This window comes from Accipiter gentilis, chromosome 8 (genome assembly GCF_929443795.1).
Source record: "Accipiter gentilis chromosome 8, bAccGen1.1, whole genome shotgun sequence".
In the NCBI taxonomy this organism is placed as follows: Eukaryota; Metazoa; Chordata; class Aves; order Accipitriformes; family Accipitridae; genus Astur; species Astur gentilis.
Genome location: NC_064887.1, coordinates 40,394,479 through 40,412,264, shown reverse-complemented (window position 1 = coordinate 40,412,264; position 17,786 = coordinate 40,394,479). Strand labels below are relative to the sequence as shown.

At 43.0% G+C, this 17,786-nt stretch overlaps 1 protein-coding gene across 11 annotated transcripts in view; it reads right to left on the bottom strand.

Moving 5' to 3' along the window:
- Nucleotides 1-17,786, bottom strand: part of RFX2 (regulatory factor X2) — a 62,429-nt gene that overhangs the window by 9,901 nt on the left and 34,742 nt on the right. For 8 of the 11 annotated variants that reach the window (XM_049807982.1, XM_049807977.1, XM_049807976.1 and 5 more), the window contains 7 exons: nt 17,281-17,370; nt 16,210-16,286; nt 15,275-15,539; nt 10,874-10,948; nt 4,344-4,525; nt 1,929-2,048; nt 700-815 (listed from right to left, as the gene is read on the bottom strand). In XM_049807982.1, the coding sequence (XP_049663939.1) occupies nt 700-815; nt 1,929-2,048; nt 4,344-4,525; nt 10,874-10,948; nt 15,275-15,539; nt 16,210-16,286; nt 17,281-17,370 (925 nt within the window). The remainder of the gene's footprint in view (nt 1-699; nt 816-1,928; nt 2,049-4,343; nt 4,526-10,873; nt 10,949-15,274; nt 15,540-16,209; nt 16,287-17,280; nt 17,371-17,786) is intronic. The other 3 variants (XM_049807980.1, XM_049807979.1, XM_049807981.1) reach the window with 2 other exon arrangements.

Sequence of the window (17,786 nt, the reverse complement as noted above, 5' to 3'; positions counted from 1 at the left end):
TTTTATTCAGTGTGGAAAGGAAAATATTTTCTTTCTCTCTGTAATAAAAGAAACATGAATACATTGTCCTCATCTACTGTGCTTCCCATTAGATTTTCTCCGAAGCCTGAAAAATGTCTCTCTGTTATTTTGAGAAATGGAAAATATAATTCGACAGCAGACATATCAGGAGCAATTGTAAATTGTATTTCAAGAAGGCTCAGAGCTGGCTGGGATTTGGTATCTGCCTCAATGATGGAGACACATAGATCCATGACCAGCAAAGCCAGAGGGCTTCTCTCACAAGGAGAAGGTCCGTACGTATTGTCTGCAGTCAGACACATATTGCAGCCTTTGCAATGAAGAGAATCACTCTTCGCCCTCCGGCTGCCTGTCTTAGCAAGGCTCTTCAGGACCTCCACTCCTTCCATCCAATTTGGATGAAACCAGATGGATTAAATACATACTAAGAGGGAACCAACAGACCTGGTGGTACAAGGAAAAAGCCTTCCTGTGGGTATAGGAGTTAGCAAATAAACTTAGCAAGTGTGATGTTACAAGAGCTTATTAGAATATATACCATATATAAAATACATATATCTTATATGTATAATGCAAACAAATGCAGAACAGCCAGGGCTTGCTGGACAAGACCTTCCTTCCTCTTAAAGTTATAAGCCTAGACATGAGATACCTAATACATTAAAGCAGTCTCCTCACCTATGAATTGCAGATGATGTTGACTTTGAGCAGCAACCGATTGCTCCGGCGTAGTGTGCGGGTTACTATTGGACCCGCTCTCTGCCATGCCATCCATCTTCTGTGCTGGCCTATACCTAAATTTAGAACGTGGCTTGGGATTTACACAGGCATGAGCAAACATGTACATGGTATTTGCAACATAGTCATGCAGACTTTTGCGTTCATCATGTAATACATTCAAGGCCAGCATTGGGAGGGCTGACCATTTATATCAACTACTTAACTGGAGGGTGAAAATGAGAACTTCTTTTTGGGAAGCACTCCCCAAGACAGAATTAAAGGGGTTAAGATGTTTGCCCAAGGTGACACCAAAAAAAAGTAGAAAATGAGAAGCAGAGCTGGCGTGGGTGCCAGAGCGCAGGCTCTCAGTCTCAGGAGCTGACTTTGGCATTTACTTTCTATTTCGGAGCTGAAGAAATAAATTCTTCTGCTCCTTCTTCACTCCAGCAAGAACCAGAAGTGTCCATGCTTCCTGGAGACAATTCCAAATTCCTTTGCACATTGTTTTTTATATTCAAAATTACTCAGACACAAGACTAACCACAGCACTATTTAACTTGCACTGTTGCACAACAAAAAAACTCAAACAAAACCCAAAACTCCCAACCCACCCAAGCACAACACAAGCCCCCAATTCCTTTACACTGATTTGGCACAAATAACGCCATAGCCGAGGTCCTAGAACAGTTCGGTCAGAGGGAGGCAGTGAAAAGTGGCACATATGGTGGCATTCTCTGTAGCAGCGGGCTGAATCAAGCCGCTGGCAAACAGAATAGGCAGATAAACGTCATTTCATAGAATCATAGAACAGTTTGGGTTGGAAGGGACCTTTCAAGGTCATCTAGTCCAACCCCCCCTGCAACAAGCAGGGACACCGTCAACTAGATCAGGTTGCCCCGAGCCCCGTCCAACCTGACCTTCAATGTTTCCAGGGATGGAGCATCAACCAGAATGGGTTTGGGATCCTTCCGCTACTCAGAGCAACCAGTGACCTGCAGACCCCTCTTCCACAGCTCAGCTCTGGCAATTCAGCAACACTTGGGTTTGAACTGTCCCAACACGCTCCCTTTGCTCGCATGCCAAGCCGAGTCCCAAGATGGGGTCTGCAGCTTTCTTTGGCAAAGGACCCTTGCCCGCAGCAGCATCAGGGCACCGCTAGCAAGCTCCAAGACGCTGGGAGCACCTACCTTTGCTTCTGGTGGATGGGCTGCTGCCTCATTGCCATGTACTGGGTGTCCTCCTGCAAGCGGTTCAGCGGAGACTCTGGTTTTAGACGGATCCCGTAATAATGATATTTGGAGTTCCCCCTGGAAGTATCAGCGTTGAAATTGCTCAGTGTAAGCTAGTCAATGGAAGGGACATCGTAGCCCTGCGATTTATTCTTAGGCTTGTTTTGACAATACACCCTACTTCTTACAGCACACGTCGGTTTGCTGCCAAGCGCTATTTGAATGGCTGAACTAATGAATGCCATCATCCCCTATAAAATTTAAAACCACATGTCGCAAAGTTCAGTGACATCCACATTTAAAACCCGGCAAGGTTTGTTCCAAGTAACCCATGGTAACTGGAGAAGAAGAGACAAGTGTTACAATACAAAGTGTTATTAAACAGAATGACAGAAAGACCTCAGGGGACGCTTTGCTATTTGATTAGGGTTTAAGGATTTGGTTTTTCCATAAAAACAAACTTCCATCTTTATCTAGACTTGGATAAAACAAGCCTGACTGAATCGTTAACTATGATAAGAAAACATCTTTCTGTTGCCAGCACTTTCACAGGCTTTGATGTGGCTTTGTTCTTGGAGTTGCTAATTTTTGTAGTTTTTGTAAAAACTGAAAGCTTTTTTCAAGCAAAAGAGGCTGTAATTCTTTTTCCTTTGCTGGTCAGTAAAGCTGCTGTGATGCTCCTTAGGAGAATGTCTTTCCATCACATTAGACAGATGTGTCAGTTAAAGTTTTTTCCACCAAACTGGAATTTTTCAGTCCCCAAGTGTCTACTTTCGGGAATGAGAAGGACAATTACGCAGCCATGGATACATGACAACAGTGTGTCCAACTTGGCTTTAGCCAATTTGTCACTAACAACGGTTGAGCTGAGGCCTCAGTGGGAGAGGAGACCGAGCCAGGGGAGCAGCAGCAGAGCCTCCAGAGCCCTTACTAGGGATGCTTAAAATTCATTTGCTGTGTCTGGAGGCACCCTAAATCCAATGATGCTTCCTATTGGAAAATTACATAGAGAAATTTAAGAGAGGAATATTTGGGAAAGAATTAACCCTTTCTTCCTTGTTGGGGAAATTTTGTTTTTTTCAAGGACATGCTTGAATCGTTCAGTCTTTGTCACTGTACTAAAGTGTTTTACATGCACTGAGTGCTCAGGTACGAAGTACGCTTCGGCCATGTCTTAAGTGATTTTAAGTGCCTGCAAATTAAATAACAGCTGCATTTATAATATAAATGAATGAATAAGCAAATAATGGTGGGCAGCTTTTTCCATATTTATTGAGGTTTACTGTGTCCTCCCCGGCCTGCACATTTGCAATTTTAAGTGGTTTTTTTGCTTGTTTGTTTTTTCTTTAATCCTTGATGGGATTAAAGAATTTCTCTCCTCTAAAGAAATTATTTCAGAGCTCTTGCACTTGGACCAATCTACAAAAATCCAAACTCTCCCCAGCTCTTCCTATGACTGTTGCCTCCACATTCCAGCTGTGGAATGCCCCGGACACATCTGGTTTTGTTCTTGTTTAGAAGCCTAAATATCTAAGCTTGAATGTTATTACAAAATCTTACACAATCAGAACAATCACTGTTTCTCTAGTGCATTAGCTACTTTTTAAAAATTAGAAGCTGGGATAAAAATGCAAACTCAGCTGTGTAAGCGGTGCAGAAACTCTGGATGCTCCCTTGAAGGACGCATACGTAATTACAGCAAGTATAATTTCTTATGTTATGCTTTTGTTGTAACATCCTATGGATCTTTGATGTTTTAAAACAAAAAATTCTGTCACAAGATTCAGCCTGCCACTTTCAAAATTTAAGAAATAATCCATTCACATCTGTACAGCTTGTCTGCATCAAAGACGTGGTCACAGGTTGTGTTCTCATCTGTGATGGAGGACCTTTACTGGGCCCAAAGGGAGAAACCGTTTCACTGCACCAGAATTTTGGGGTCTGCAGCTGACAGTGGCAATTGTGAGAATTACTTATTTCATCTTTTTGAGACAGTAATGGAATGAGAAGCAGCCTAAGTTCAAATAAAATATTGTTAGACTCGTTAGGAAATGGACTTAGGTCAAATTCCACTGTGTGGCTGGACAAGGCACTGCCACCAGCGACCTGAAGCGTGTATGAAATTAACTGTATTGTCAAGCCTCTCACACCACTGATTCACGGTGAGAAAGCAGATTTGCTTCATAACACACGGAAATTACTTCTGTGCCTCAGAATAGCAATTCTTTTTCCCACATGACCATGGTTGGTTGTTTCTGTAGATCTCGGAAGAAAGACCTGTGCCTGCTAAATGATGCTCAGTAGGTTCTCAGTATGTGTGCGAGAAGTTGTAGGAGTTTGGGGTTTTTTATTTAAATGTAGATTCATACCAACCTGGTTCCCAGGCGGCGAGTCCTCAGCCCCATGAACACCGAACGGATCAGTTTTCCGAAGGAAGCGGCGTTCACTGGATCCAGTTTGTGCTCCTGGCAGTGCCGCAGGTAATGATTATAGAGAGAGCTCCTGGGAAGGCTGACACCTTCCGCTGTCTCGTAGTTGTCCAACAACCACTGGAGCTTTATGTATGGAAAACATAAATAAATAAAGAAGACATGAAAGTCTAAAGAGGGCTGCAATGGGCTGCATCGAACAGTGTCAAGGCTTAAATGTCAGGAGATCCCATCCGACATTAAGAGTTCAAGAGAACTTAATGCTGGGTAGTTAATTTATATAAGGTTTATAACTTATGCTAGTTGCATTTTTATGAAAGTAAAAGGACCCCCAGCCCAAAGCTAATAACCCAAACAAAAATGCTGTCAGATTTTGCAAGAACATTAAAACATAATCCACCTGCCATCTCAGTGTCCGCCTTGGATTTGGATGAATTCCTGCAGAGCCAAAATAAAGCTGTAAGAACTCATGTTTTCCAAGAATAAAAACGTTAAGATATTGCCTAAGAGGAATAAATTTTAGGGGAACCAAATATGTCGCAAAGTCTTTATTAATTTGAAGATTGGCACGTCTGCAACTGTTCCCTTAACAATAAAATTAACAGTTACCAAAGCAACCTTAAAAATCTGAGGTGGTCCATCTATTTTTCAAAATTTACTGTCTGAACTTCTTCTGACATTTGTTGGTTAAAGTTTGCAATTTATATAAATCATTTATACCCAGCTGGTCTGAAAGGGCAGGCCCGGAGCACATTGTCAACACAGGAATTAAAATGCAAAAACCCCCAAACCCCAACCTCCTTTAATTCGCTAAATGACTTCAACATCAATAAAAGAAAGTGCTAGATTAAGTGAATTTTTGAAGGAACTAGATGTACAAATGGCCTAAAATCAATAGCTTTGGTAAAAGCCCTTTCAGTGTCATTAGGGATGTTTGGGATTAACATTTTCAAGACTTCCCTCTCCTTCCAGACCTCCATCCCTGCAGGCACAGGAGGCACAGCTCCACCACCAGCAGCTGCATTCGCACCAGATCAGTGGCAAAAAAAGACTCAGGTTACGGATGCCAAAATATTAGCCGCGTCATCTCCTTACAACAAATAGTTCAAGCACATATTGTAATTAAGCACAAACTTAGTCTAGAAGTCGATGGGATTTAACCATGCGCATGGATGTACAAGTCGGCCCACGTTTAAGTCCTCTCCACTCATACTCCCATATCTGGCTCTTTTCTACCATTTTCTCTTGCTGAAACCTTGGGGTCCCAATTCACCACTATTCTCGAGTTTTATATCCATAACTCTGTGAAAATACAACCTGAAATGTGCAATGACATCTCTGACACCTCACTCCATTGAGTTATTTTCAGTTTATGTATTTCATACCCCACTTTGCTCTCACACAAAGGTTTTTCAGCACCTATGAATGTATGTTTGGTGGTTATCATTCACATACCCAAATTTAAACTTCTGCTACATCAAATAAGCTGAATCCAAAGCTGTACAGTTGAAACTATTTCATTCATTAGTTGGGTTTGACCCATCAGTTTTGGTGGCCTTTGGAGCAGACCAGGGGCTGCCACAGCAGGAAGAAAAAAAACCTCTTGGCCATTTTCCCTTCTGTCCTGCTTTTCACAGAGCCGCTTGTCACCTTCCCACCTTCCTCCACTTACACATCACTCAAGACACTCTTTGATGTGTTCTTCCACAAAGATCTTCCTGACCTCCAAACCCTACAGTCCTACAGTCCTAAGAGGTGGTGTTTGCTAATGATCCATGTCCCTTCATGCTCTCGTCTGCAGAAGAGACATCCCTGGGAAGCCCCAAAAAGCGGTTCCATAGCCCTGAGCCTCCCCCACCCATTAAACCATCTCTAACAAAAGTGGACCCCAGAGTTTTTGACATAAAAGACCAGCTGGAGCTCAATTTTTAATTAGTCCACATCTATGCTAATTTTGGCCCATCCCCTGTATTTAAATGATTAATGATTAAGAAGGTTTTTTGTTTTTGTTTTTTTTTTACCATTTATTTCATTTATCCTATGGAAGATACTGAATGTGGATCAGCTATTTATTTTCTAAACCTGTTCTAATTCCAAGCCTTAAAAAAAAAAAAAGTTGCATGTTACTATGGAAAATTCAGATATAGGTAAACCCCTCTCATTTAAATTTGATTCTAGACATTTTTAGTCTAATCCCCGATATTTCTAGAATATTCCCTTCATCTTCCAGCTTTCTTTTTCTGCGAGTGTCTTTTTATACTCCTTTACACACTACAGAGTTCCACAATATGAACTCCCACGACTGAATTAGAAACCTATTATGAAACGCACAAAAGAGCTTAAAAAAAGAAACGTCAGAATGTAAATAATTTTCAAAACATTATTTTTGCTCTTCCTGCATTAGTAGTAACAGACCGGGCACTTCAAATGAGAACATTAAAGATTCTTTCCATTTATGTCCCTTATTCTGTATACTTTTTGAATTTTGCTCAGTTGTGACAATGACAAGATATTCTACAGTTTCATTTCTGTTTATACTACAATCAGGTTCCAATAAAATCACTATGCAGCCATATGCTGCTTTGTTTGTTATAGTCACTACAGGGGAACATTGCGATTTCATTTCTACTTTAACTTTATTTCTATTGACTGTTTGTTTTGGTTTTAAAAAAATAATCTTCAGCAAAAACCTTGTCCTTGTTCAATTCAAGGATGACTCTTTAAGGATGGAAAAAGGGATACATGGGGCTGTCTGAGAAAAGAAAAAACCTTTTTTTTCTGAAGGTTCAGGTTTGGAAAGGTTTTCTTATGGGCACTTCTATGAAAAAGAAACCACTGAGGACACACATTTATGGTTCGTATTTAAGGTGGTTTTATCTGAGACTAAGAGGTTCCTAGGTCCCCGCTCAGTCCAGCTCAGAGTTAGGACAGACCATGGACCACACGTGCCTGCCGAGCATCCCGAGCTCAGCGATGGGGAGAAACGCTTCCCCCGCACCAGGAGTTCCCTGCTCGACCCCACCAATCTTTTGCAATTAAAGTGTCATCAAAACCTGTATATTGTCTTGGAAAGTCTCTTTTCCAGAAGAAGTGCCAGTCAGCTCTGGTCCCTTGCGTAGTTAAGCCCCCAACTATCCGTGTACATGAGCACAAGCTCCAGCATCCCCCAAGCAGGAGATTCATCCTTCACTAGGTCATTACATTCCACCCCTGGGCAAGGGAGAGTTATTCCCTTTAACAGTTTTCCTACTTCTCTGTTCAGTCTCATTTTAGGTGTTTCCACCTAATCACCATTTGGGGATAAGATCTTTTCCTCAGGGGAGAAAGTCCATCAGCACCTACCTAAGAGCCATTCACCCACAGGGAAGAAGTCCAATGTTTTGGGGGGTCTTTATTTTGGGGTGGGTTTTTTTTTGTTTTTTGTTTTACAGGCAGTGAGGAAAAAATGCGTTTTCCTCCTGTTCCTATGAGTGCCATGGATATCTAGGAGCCGCAGGGCCTCAGGCAGGTTATAGCATCCAACTGCTTCCTTAGGTGCCAGCTTTAGGCACTCATGTACAAAAATTGTAGTCATTTTTCTCAATTTCTTTGCATCATCTGCCAGATCATAATTGGCAAAGAAGTAATCCTCTGACCCAGTGACTCTGGAGTACACTTGTGAGCACAGGTTTTTCAGTAACAGTAATAGATTGACATGATTTCATTAGAAACATCATGTATCACTGGGGTATTAACATTAGCTTAGGCTTCCAGATTTGATATTTCAAGTGCACTTAAATAACCTCTCAGAGAGTTTTTGAAGCACAATTATGTTATCAAGGGTGGCTCCATTTCACATTGACTTTGTTTAAACAGCATTATGAAAAAAAAAAATCTCTCTTGACTGAGATACCTTTCATTTTCTTTTTTTTTTAAAAAAAAAAAACAAAACCAAAGATTCCTGGCATGTAACCTCTGCTGACAGCAACAAGATAAAACCTTGCCCCAAGAATTTACAGATTTTCAAAATGGGAAATTTAAAATGAAGGACAGAACACTTAATGAAAAAATCTGCAACCCTAAGACTAAAAGCAATTAAGTCACAACTAAGAGCGCAATTAGCATTACCTCACAACTTCCTCAGCTACTAGCTTTTGTCAAGCTCATATTTTGCTTTCAGCCTTGAAAAATCACAGTCACCTGCTGCTTCACCTTCTGGTTCTCATGTGCAAGCCTGACAATATCGTGTGTCAGTCACACAAGCGTTTGGCATAGGTAATCCTCTGTCTGGTTTTTTGTTTTGTTTTTTTAACATAAAGAGGTGGGATAGGGACCTGAAACATCCCGGACAGCAGAAACCCTTGTAACACAGCATGTGCCAGGGAAGACGTGCAGAGAGGCTCAGTGCTGCACCCTCATCAGGCTGTCCCACACACTGTGGTTGGGAGCAACCTCTGGCAGCCTCCAGTCCCCAGGTGGTTGATGCCCCATCCCTGGAAACATTCGAGGTCAGGTTGGACAGGGCTCTGAGCAACCTGCTCTAGTTGAAGGTGTCCCTGCTCATGGCAGGGGAGTTGGACTAGGTGACCTTGAAAGGTCCCTTCCCACCCAAACCATTTGATGATGATTCTGTGATTCCAGTCCAGCCTCCTACTCAATTCAGGGCTCAATTCCAAGGGAGGTCAGGTCCCTCAGTCCAGTCGAAAGGCTCATTCAGTTGAGTCCTGAGAACCAACCCAGGCAGAGGCTGCACAACCTCCCCAGGCAACAGAACCGACCTTCCTCCAGCTCTGGAAAGAGATCGCCTGATGCGGTTCTGCAATGTGCTGCGTTTCCTACAGGCGCTGCTCGGACCATCGCCTCCTTGTTATTCGCACATGACTGCAGACATCGCTCCGTGCTCCAGAAAGGCCGAGCAAGGACACTGGAGGTTCACGGGGCAGCAAGGGCCCCACGAGTTTCCTCGGCTCAGGCAATTACCCACCCCAGCCCGGGAGCTGCCCAGGGCAGCACGTTGCTTGTGCCTGGACCCACATCTTCAGCAGGGAGGAGCGGAGAGCTGATGTGTACACACATGCTCAGGAAGTAGTTTATTTCCTTTAGAATTTGTAAGAGAACTTAAGCCTTCTGCCAAACTATGAACTGTGACCTGAGAAGAGAGACATTAAGTTCTTTACTTCTACCCTGCAAGACAAGGGTGGGGAAGATCTGATCAGAGGCTGGATTGGGCCCCAACTCTATCCTGCGCAGCCTGCAATCAGATGAAATCTCTTTTCTATCTTCGCTTACTTTCCTCTGCCCTTTTCCTGTGTTTTTTTCAATACCACACCACGACCCACCCCATCCTGCTCTGCACTGAGACGGACAAGAAAAATTCTGCAGAGCAACATTATCCTTAGACAAATCTGCGTGGCGCTCAGGGCACAGCACAGGCATGTGAGCACGGCGACAGCCTGGGACAGAAGGATGCACAGCGATGCTCAGAACACAAACTACCAGCCTGATTCTGCAGGTTTGTGTTTCACCAACTACAACAAAGAACCTTCAATTTCTAGAAGCTGAAATAAGGATCGAACTCATCCGGGAGCCCTGGCTTGGAGTTCGACATCAACTTAAGAGCATCAGACTGTTAGGTTTAATGTTCCTTTCATTTTCTCAGGCTATTTCTCTAGGGTGAAGAGGGCACAGATTTTTTTTGCAGAACCAAAGAATGACAACAGATCTGCCCCCAAATACAAAGCAAAAGGAAATCTGTTAGAATAAAGAAGTGCCACTTTGTGCACTGTGATTTATCAGTGCAGAACATGCTTCAACCTAATCCAAAACACAATGAAGTGAAGGCAAGTCCAATGACTTCAACAGGACTTGAATTAGACCCTTCAAATCTCACACAAGCATGTGCTCACTGTTAAGCATTACTTCATGGGAGTCATAAACCATGATGCAGAAGGCCCAGTAGAATAGTGGGAACTTCACACAAAGCAGGGAAATTGTTGGCATAGTGAGAAGAGAGAGGTCTAGCAAATGGGTTTAGCATAGCATTGTAACAGTAATGGTCTTCCTGAGGCACAGAAAGAGGCAATAAAGGCATTCACAGGCTTTTGGTATGTGCTATCTAAGGGATATCTGTCATGATTCATGCCAAGTTATTGCTGTAGAATTGCAAGTTATTTTCCAGCCATCTTTCAATTCCAGTGAAAGAAGAGAACTTCTTCAAATGTGTTTATCTAATTGCCAGCAATTTCCATTGCAAGGCAGATGAGATAAATAAACACAGACTAAAGGCAGTTAACAGAATCCAGAGCATCTCATAAACAAACATTAACATCATGGCACTTTTTGTAGATTCTTGTTCCTTGGGAATGGGCTGCTTTGGGCAGCACAGCTGAATCACAGGCTGCTTTGAGTGGCTCATGCTGTTGAATACACCAAAGGGCTACAAATAATGCTCCTACCAAAGCAGGAAAAAGGTTGTAAATTCCGATTGTAACTTACATGGCTGTTGAGCAAACTGCTTTTGTGTGATGTAATCCCTTCATTTTTTTGTAGGTTTTCAATCGCCATTTCAAGCTAAAGAAAATGTGCACAGGGAAAAAAAAAGGAAAAAAGAAAAAGAAAGGAAATCAGATAGTTAGCAACAGCCAGGATTATTATTTCTTTATTAATATTTGAATGATTAATGCTTTGTATCAACAGGCTTGTGAAAAAGAGGCAAACAGATGAGGCACAGTCCTTATGGGATGAAGCTGCAGAGACGTTATTGTATGGCATGCAAACTAACAACACAGCAAGAATCCCTGTTAGGGTGAAAGAGTGAGGCTGGGGGAGGGCTTTTGATGTTCCACTAGATGGATTGCCCTTTTATAAAAGAGAAGCAGTTTTCCTTCTCCTTTCCCCTCCATGCCTAGACCAAACCACCACCAGACAGATAAGCTGCAGTAGGTCAAAGGAGATTTGCTCCAGAGAAGGTGCATTTTACTCAGACCTTTCAAGGAAAACTGGAAGTAGTGCCTTCAGTTATTATTACTTCTTAAAATTTTGATAAAAATCTAATGGTAACTAAATAAAACAGGGGCACAAGGAGGGTTGACACAGAGAATGAATAAGCTGGAAAGGGTAAGAGCTCTTTGCTACTGAAGAGAACTGCAAAGGGACTCTGAAGGAAGAAGACAGGTTTCAATTAAATGAGCTTCTTCCTGCGAAGACAGCCTGGCACATCTTGATGCTACTTGTGCTCATTTCCATTGATCTCAGAGCTTCTGCCAGCGGAGTCACAGTGAGGCATTCTGGCCCCTGAAGAGCCTCCTTGCTTCCCTCTATGTAGCTCCTGTTCTACTCTCAGCCCAGCTATGGCTGCTGCCTTGTGCTCGGACCCTCTCCTGGACTCTTGTCTTCTCCTTTCTGCTGCTGGGGCTCCCTTGGCAATCTCTGGCCAACTACTTAGCAGATGACTGCTGGTCCCAGAGCTCTAGTGCTCCTGAGCACAAGTTTTTTGCAAGTGAGGAAGGAAAAAAGAATGCCAAAACAAAAAAAAACCCAACCAAACCAACCACATTAAGGGACTGGCAGGAGCAGAACCTGCTGTTTCTCTCCAGTAGATGTTCTAACAAAACCCTGTTATCTGTGACCTGTTAGTGCAGGCAGGACAAGGCAGCACATATCAGCCAGTAAAACTCCCAGTCAGCAGCTGTCTCTAGCATCTGTCCTCATTTAACATGCAGGGTCGTGCACTCATCAGTAGGCACAAGCACAAAGCATCTGCACGAGGATCTGTCAATGGCCCCCTTCACACGCTAGCTAGCTCCTGTACTCCAGTTTGCACTGACTCATAGCACGGTGAAGATAAAGGTCGAGGTGAAAACAGCCATTTACAAAACCAAGCTCTGTCAGGAAGGTGGGAGAACAGAACAAATCAGATCTAACTTCTGAAGTAACATTCAACAACCAAAGACGCAGTCTGTGCCATATCCATGCCTGAACATGATACTCTGTCCAAGCACCTCCAGCACACGTCCCTTGGTTTGCATCCAAAAATGCCATCACCGTGGCACTTCTCAAGGAGTTATCACTGAATTCAAAAACAGGTCAGTCACACATAGTCAGTGGGGTGGGTTTTTTTGAGAAAACTGTCTAACACACATCACAGGGAACCAAAGACTGATTGCTGATGCAGCCTTCAGGAAATGAGTCAATGTTAGAGGGAGACACTATTTCCTTCCTCTGTTCAAGGAGCAGCGCAGTGCCAGTTGAGCAACACCTCTTACGCAAGCACAGAAACACTGCCTGTCCTTTTGGCATTTTGGTAAACGTCCCATACAAATGGACACCTTGCATCTGCAGAAAAAAATATTACAGGGGAAAGGCTAAAAGCTCTTAAACACCTCTGCACAAAGGTGAGGAGCGCTGAGGACCCACTTATGGGAGGTCTCAAGGATCTCCTCTCTTGGTATACCCTAATTTAAATGAAGATTAATAGTGCTCTATTGGCACAGGCATTGAATGGGACTGCTTCATGTCCTTTTTCAGCCCATTCGACGGAGCAGAACATCATTATTCCAGCAGATATGGAAGACGGGTTTCTTCAAATATTTGAAGATTTTATTTTAGTGTACATACAGTCTTTACCAAATGTCCCTCAAACTCCTGAGGCAGCTCTTACACCATTGCTAATTCTGAAGCATTACCTTGTTCCCAGTCTCTTCTGAAGATATTCTCCTTGCTTTCGAGGTCTCGGTGCTGGCTCTGCTCAAGCATTCAACACCCTCCAAGCCCTTTCGCTTCCCCATTCCTTGCAGCTGCCTCTCACGTTGGCAAGCCCTCACATTGCCGTGCATTTTGACATCCATCCTCTTTGCACTATATCCCCAAGGCCACAGGCAAACACTACGTCTTCCTTGGGTACATCAGCATGAACTGTACTTTTTTTTTTCTCTCCACAAAGCTCTTAATCCTGCCCTAAATATATTTTGCCAGGACTACAGCCTCTCCAGCCTCTTTAACACCAGCCTTTCCTATACTCTGTTTAAGCAAGACATTGCAAGAAAAAATAATGTTCCTACCCATTGATGTGATTTAGTCATTGCTCTCCTTAAGCCTTCTACTATCTGTCCACCCATTATTATGTGAAATTCAAAGTAGTTATCATGGCTCTGCTCTGTCCCCCTCTGACTCTGGTCTGTGCTGAAAGAACTGAAAGCCACACACAGACACATCCCTATACTGTCTTGCATGCACTATTTCACCCTCTTGAGCCCCTCCACAAGATCCACACACATTTTGTTTTAAAATACCTTCAGAAAGTTCATTCCTACATGCAATTGAATTTATTTCAGATGCATTTTCATAAAGGTCACTTTTAAACTCTTTTTTTGCTGAAGAGCTTTATCTCATGTGATAGACAGGTATAAACTAAATCTGTTCATGGGACATTTCTATTGACACATATTCTACTCGGGCTTTTTATATTGTGCCCATCATCATGGAAATTAAAAAAAAAAAACCAAACCAAAACAAACAAAAAACAAGAGTAATTTTGTGCAGCTTTGCAAGATGCAGTCCCACGCAGGTGACAAGATCAGGAGCTACTTCCTTCAAAATAACACGCTCGAGCAAAAATCAGAAGATGGTCCAATGCTAGTTTTTAACTATGAACAATTAAAATACATACAAACACACACAATTCTCACATAAGACATGAACCCCAGCTCATCCAGATGTATCTGTCATTTTCTTTTCCACCCAAATCTAAGGACTTCTCCCCTATTTCGACCTAAGGCAGAGCACATTTACTCCAGAATCAAAGGCAACCTTTCAAGGCCCAAAGATTCAAAAACCATTAAGTCCAGATTCTAAAACTCTGTGGAAAAAGAAAGTACAACCTAACCAGCCAGGTTTTCAAGAGTACTTAGTAGCAAACAGCTCCTGTTTTTTTCCCTGGGTGGTGCTGTTCACATCTTAAAATCTGGCCCCATATACTGAATTACACCTACATTTGTAATTATGTTTACATAACATATACAAATGTATAAACACACACAAGTCAGTCTGGAAAGGAAGGTGAGCAGTGTCCCAGAAAATGAGTTCCAACCCACTCCTGGCAGCAGCTGCTACTAAGGGCTGGTAGATTCTCAGATAAAAGTCCTGGTAGCTTCAAGCTGCGGAAAAGCTGTTTTGGGTTAATAGTTGTATCCCCCTGAGTCCCACACAGCTGTACAGCTATGCTTCTAGCAACCTGGCACGTCAATTGACAGTTGCAGGGACATGATTAAAAAAAATTAGAGATTTAAAACATTTCTGTTTGATCAGTACTGTCCCTAAAATACATTTTCTGTAACATATGGCACGGACAGAATACACAATGGTGTAGGAGATACATACAAAGACTTTTTGATCACTGTGCATTTGGCATGATCAGCTTGACATACCTTATGTGCTAATTATCCACTGCATTAGTAACGGATTTTTCAGGTCTCTTCATAATTAAAAATATATTTATATATTTCTTTATTTTGGGTAAGCCAAACCCCGTGTTCAGATATTATACTTATTAGAAAATGTAAATACAGACAATTCTTTTGAATTGAAAAGACAAAACATTTTGCTCTGGGAAAAAAACCAAAATCCCCGAGAATTTTCTTTTATGTCCATGCTGCATAATTTCAGTGATCCACTAGAAAGTTTGACAAGCCTCTGCCCACCAGCAAAAGAGACATTCCAAACTCTTGTTGAAAAATATCTGCAGTACACCAGTGTCTATTCTCTCCCTTGCATTTGCATGGCATGTTATACAGACATATACACAGTGATAATGATAGGAATTTTTATTTTCTGAAGGCTTTTCAGTTCCCTTGGAAAAATTCCTGGCCCCCGAGCTGCAACATCTGCAGGGCTACATACCGTTGCTGGAGAGGAGCGTGAAGTATGTGACAGAGAATGTCTAGTGTTTTCCATCCCCCCATGAATGAGATAGGCTCCCGAGCCGGAGAGGATCGGACTTCCCCCAATGTCCATGGTGATGCCCACCATGTTGTGAGAGGGAATGGCTGTAGGAGAGGATGCCGCTGTAGTCACCTGAGCTCCACCTCCCTGCGATTCGAAATAGGATGCTGCGCTGCTGGGGGCGTAAATCTGAGCTTCGGTGTTGTAGGAGTAAGCGGCTCGTCTGTCAAAGACACAATAGGGTCAGGAGGGGGAGAACGGCTTGCAGATCTAAAGTCATGGACAACAGTTTCTGAAATCTCAACCACCTTTCGAAAAAACCTCCATTTTTGGTGGGATTTGGTCCATTGAAATTGAACCCTGTGCTGTAAAAGTCAGTCCTGACAATGTTAAGCAGTCCTGTGACAGCCCTGGAGCAAGGGCCCACAGCCACAGTGAGAGCACAGAGCCCAGGAGTTGCTCTGCAGCCACTGTAGGCAACCTCTGTGCAGAAGGCTGAGAGCATCCCAGAGGGCAGCAGCCCCAAAGCAGGGGGCACAGCAGACAGGGGGAAAAGGAAACCTTACAAACCCCCCTTCTTCCTCTAGCAGTTATGCTCTGGTTTCTAAAGCTGCCCCACCTCACCACACAACGGGCTGGGCAGAGGAAAATACTGGATTCCCTGGAGAACAGTCCCTCCACGAGGAACACCACCTCCTCCAAGGCTGGAGTCTGGCTGAAACTAGTCCCCACACACAACGTAACATGTGAAACAGTTGTTCCTCCTCTTCCTCCTTTTAATGGTGGGCAGTGCCAGCAGCAGAGCTGGGGTGGAAGGAGCCTGGGAGGACCAAAGGGCTCAACCCAACTGGGAGGGGAACAGGGCTCTGCTACGGCCAACAAGAGACTCTTACATGGTTCCATTGGTATAAACAGCTTCTCCTTCCACATACTGGACCTGGGATGGATATACGTGCTGCACGGATTGCACCTGAAACAAATATGATAAACTTGAGTTACAGATATGTTATTGCCTAGGAACAGCAGGAGAAATTGCATATTACATCCTTAAACAACTTTCAACCTCACCTTGGCATTTAGGCTTTCTTTTTAAAAGAGAAAAGAAAAACAAACCAAACAAAAACCTGACATGCTTAGGAATCTCAGAGGACGTATTTATTTTAAAAGGTCAAATTAAAATAAATAAATAAGTAGTTGCTCCATGAGCAGTGGAAACAATGGAGCTGGGTTTCCTCTGCACACATGTCTCAGGGCTGGTTCTCCGCTGACTAATAAGGGTGAGATCATGCTGCAGCCTTTCCTTCAGAGAGGAGGTTGGCAGTGTCCATCTGCACCCCAGCCCCTTTTTTAATGGTCTGGGAGGAACGTAGTTGCCCTCTGTCAAGTTTTTTTTCTGAAACTGAGCAACCAAATAAAAAACTGCTAGAGGAAAAAGTCAAGAGAGTCAGACTCACTGTACACATGAAGCAGCATCACATATGCCTGGTTTCTTAGGAAACAAGGACTGCAAAAGGCAAAGTTCAGATAAACAAAAACGCTTGCATGGCTCTGTCACCTAACCTTTCTATGAAGCCACATGCAGTCAGTACATTTATTTGTGTAATTAAAAAAAATCCCAAACACTTTGCCTCTAAAAAAGTCTTTACAGAGGAGGACTGTTTTTAAATGGCAATTAAAAGCATCCATCAAATCTTCAAATATATGAAAGACAACTGCTACAGTAAAGGTTCTTTCTAAACTTTACATATCTTGAGAGTCTCTTTTGCCATCAGGTTAAGAAAGGAAGAGAGACATGGAGAAAGCTGCTCTCACAGTGATCTCCCGTTCTCTAATTGCACACAACTCTTTAATTAAGAGCATGGATTTTTCTAAGCAGCTCTTTGGCACAGTCTCAAATGTTGTGTGGGACATGGGGTCCTGTTGACATGGAGTCCCTGGGTGGTGTCTCACCCCAGAGGTATTACCTGTTGTGGAACCTGCTGAACTCTGGGAACAGAGATTTGCTGCATCTGCGCTCCTTTGGGAGCGGAGCCTGCTGCTTGGACCAAAACCCTCTGAAAGAAGAAGATATAGTAACATACACTTAATTTCAGTCTGTAACACAGATGAGTTAGGTATTCTCTTCCAAACTTTCATGGAAAGCTTGCCTCCTACTCCAGCAGCAGCAGTACCCCTCACTTAGTGTCCCTGCGGTCCCCATCCTCCCAATGTAATCTGCACCAGACACCAGCCTGAACTCAGTACCCAGATCTTGGGAAAAGCTGGATTCACATTTTCTGACATGCATCATCTTTAAGTCTCTACACAAGGAAATAACAGCTAACAGTTGACTGATGGGAGGAGCTCAACGTGAGGTTCAGTCGCAGCTAAACAAGAACCACTCCTCACACATTCACATTTTCCTCCTACGGCTGCAAAGTTTCACCTCTTACAGCTGCTATACCAAACCACACTCTGCCTCCTGCAACAA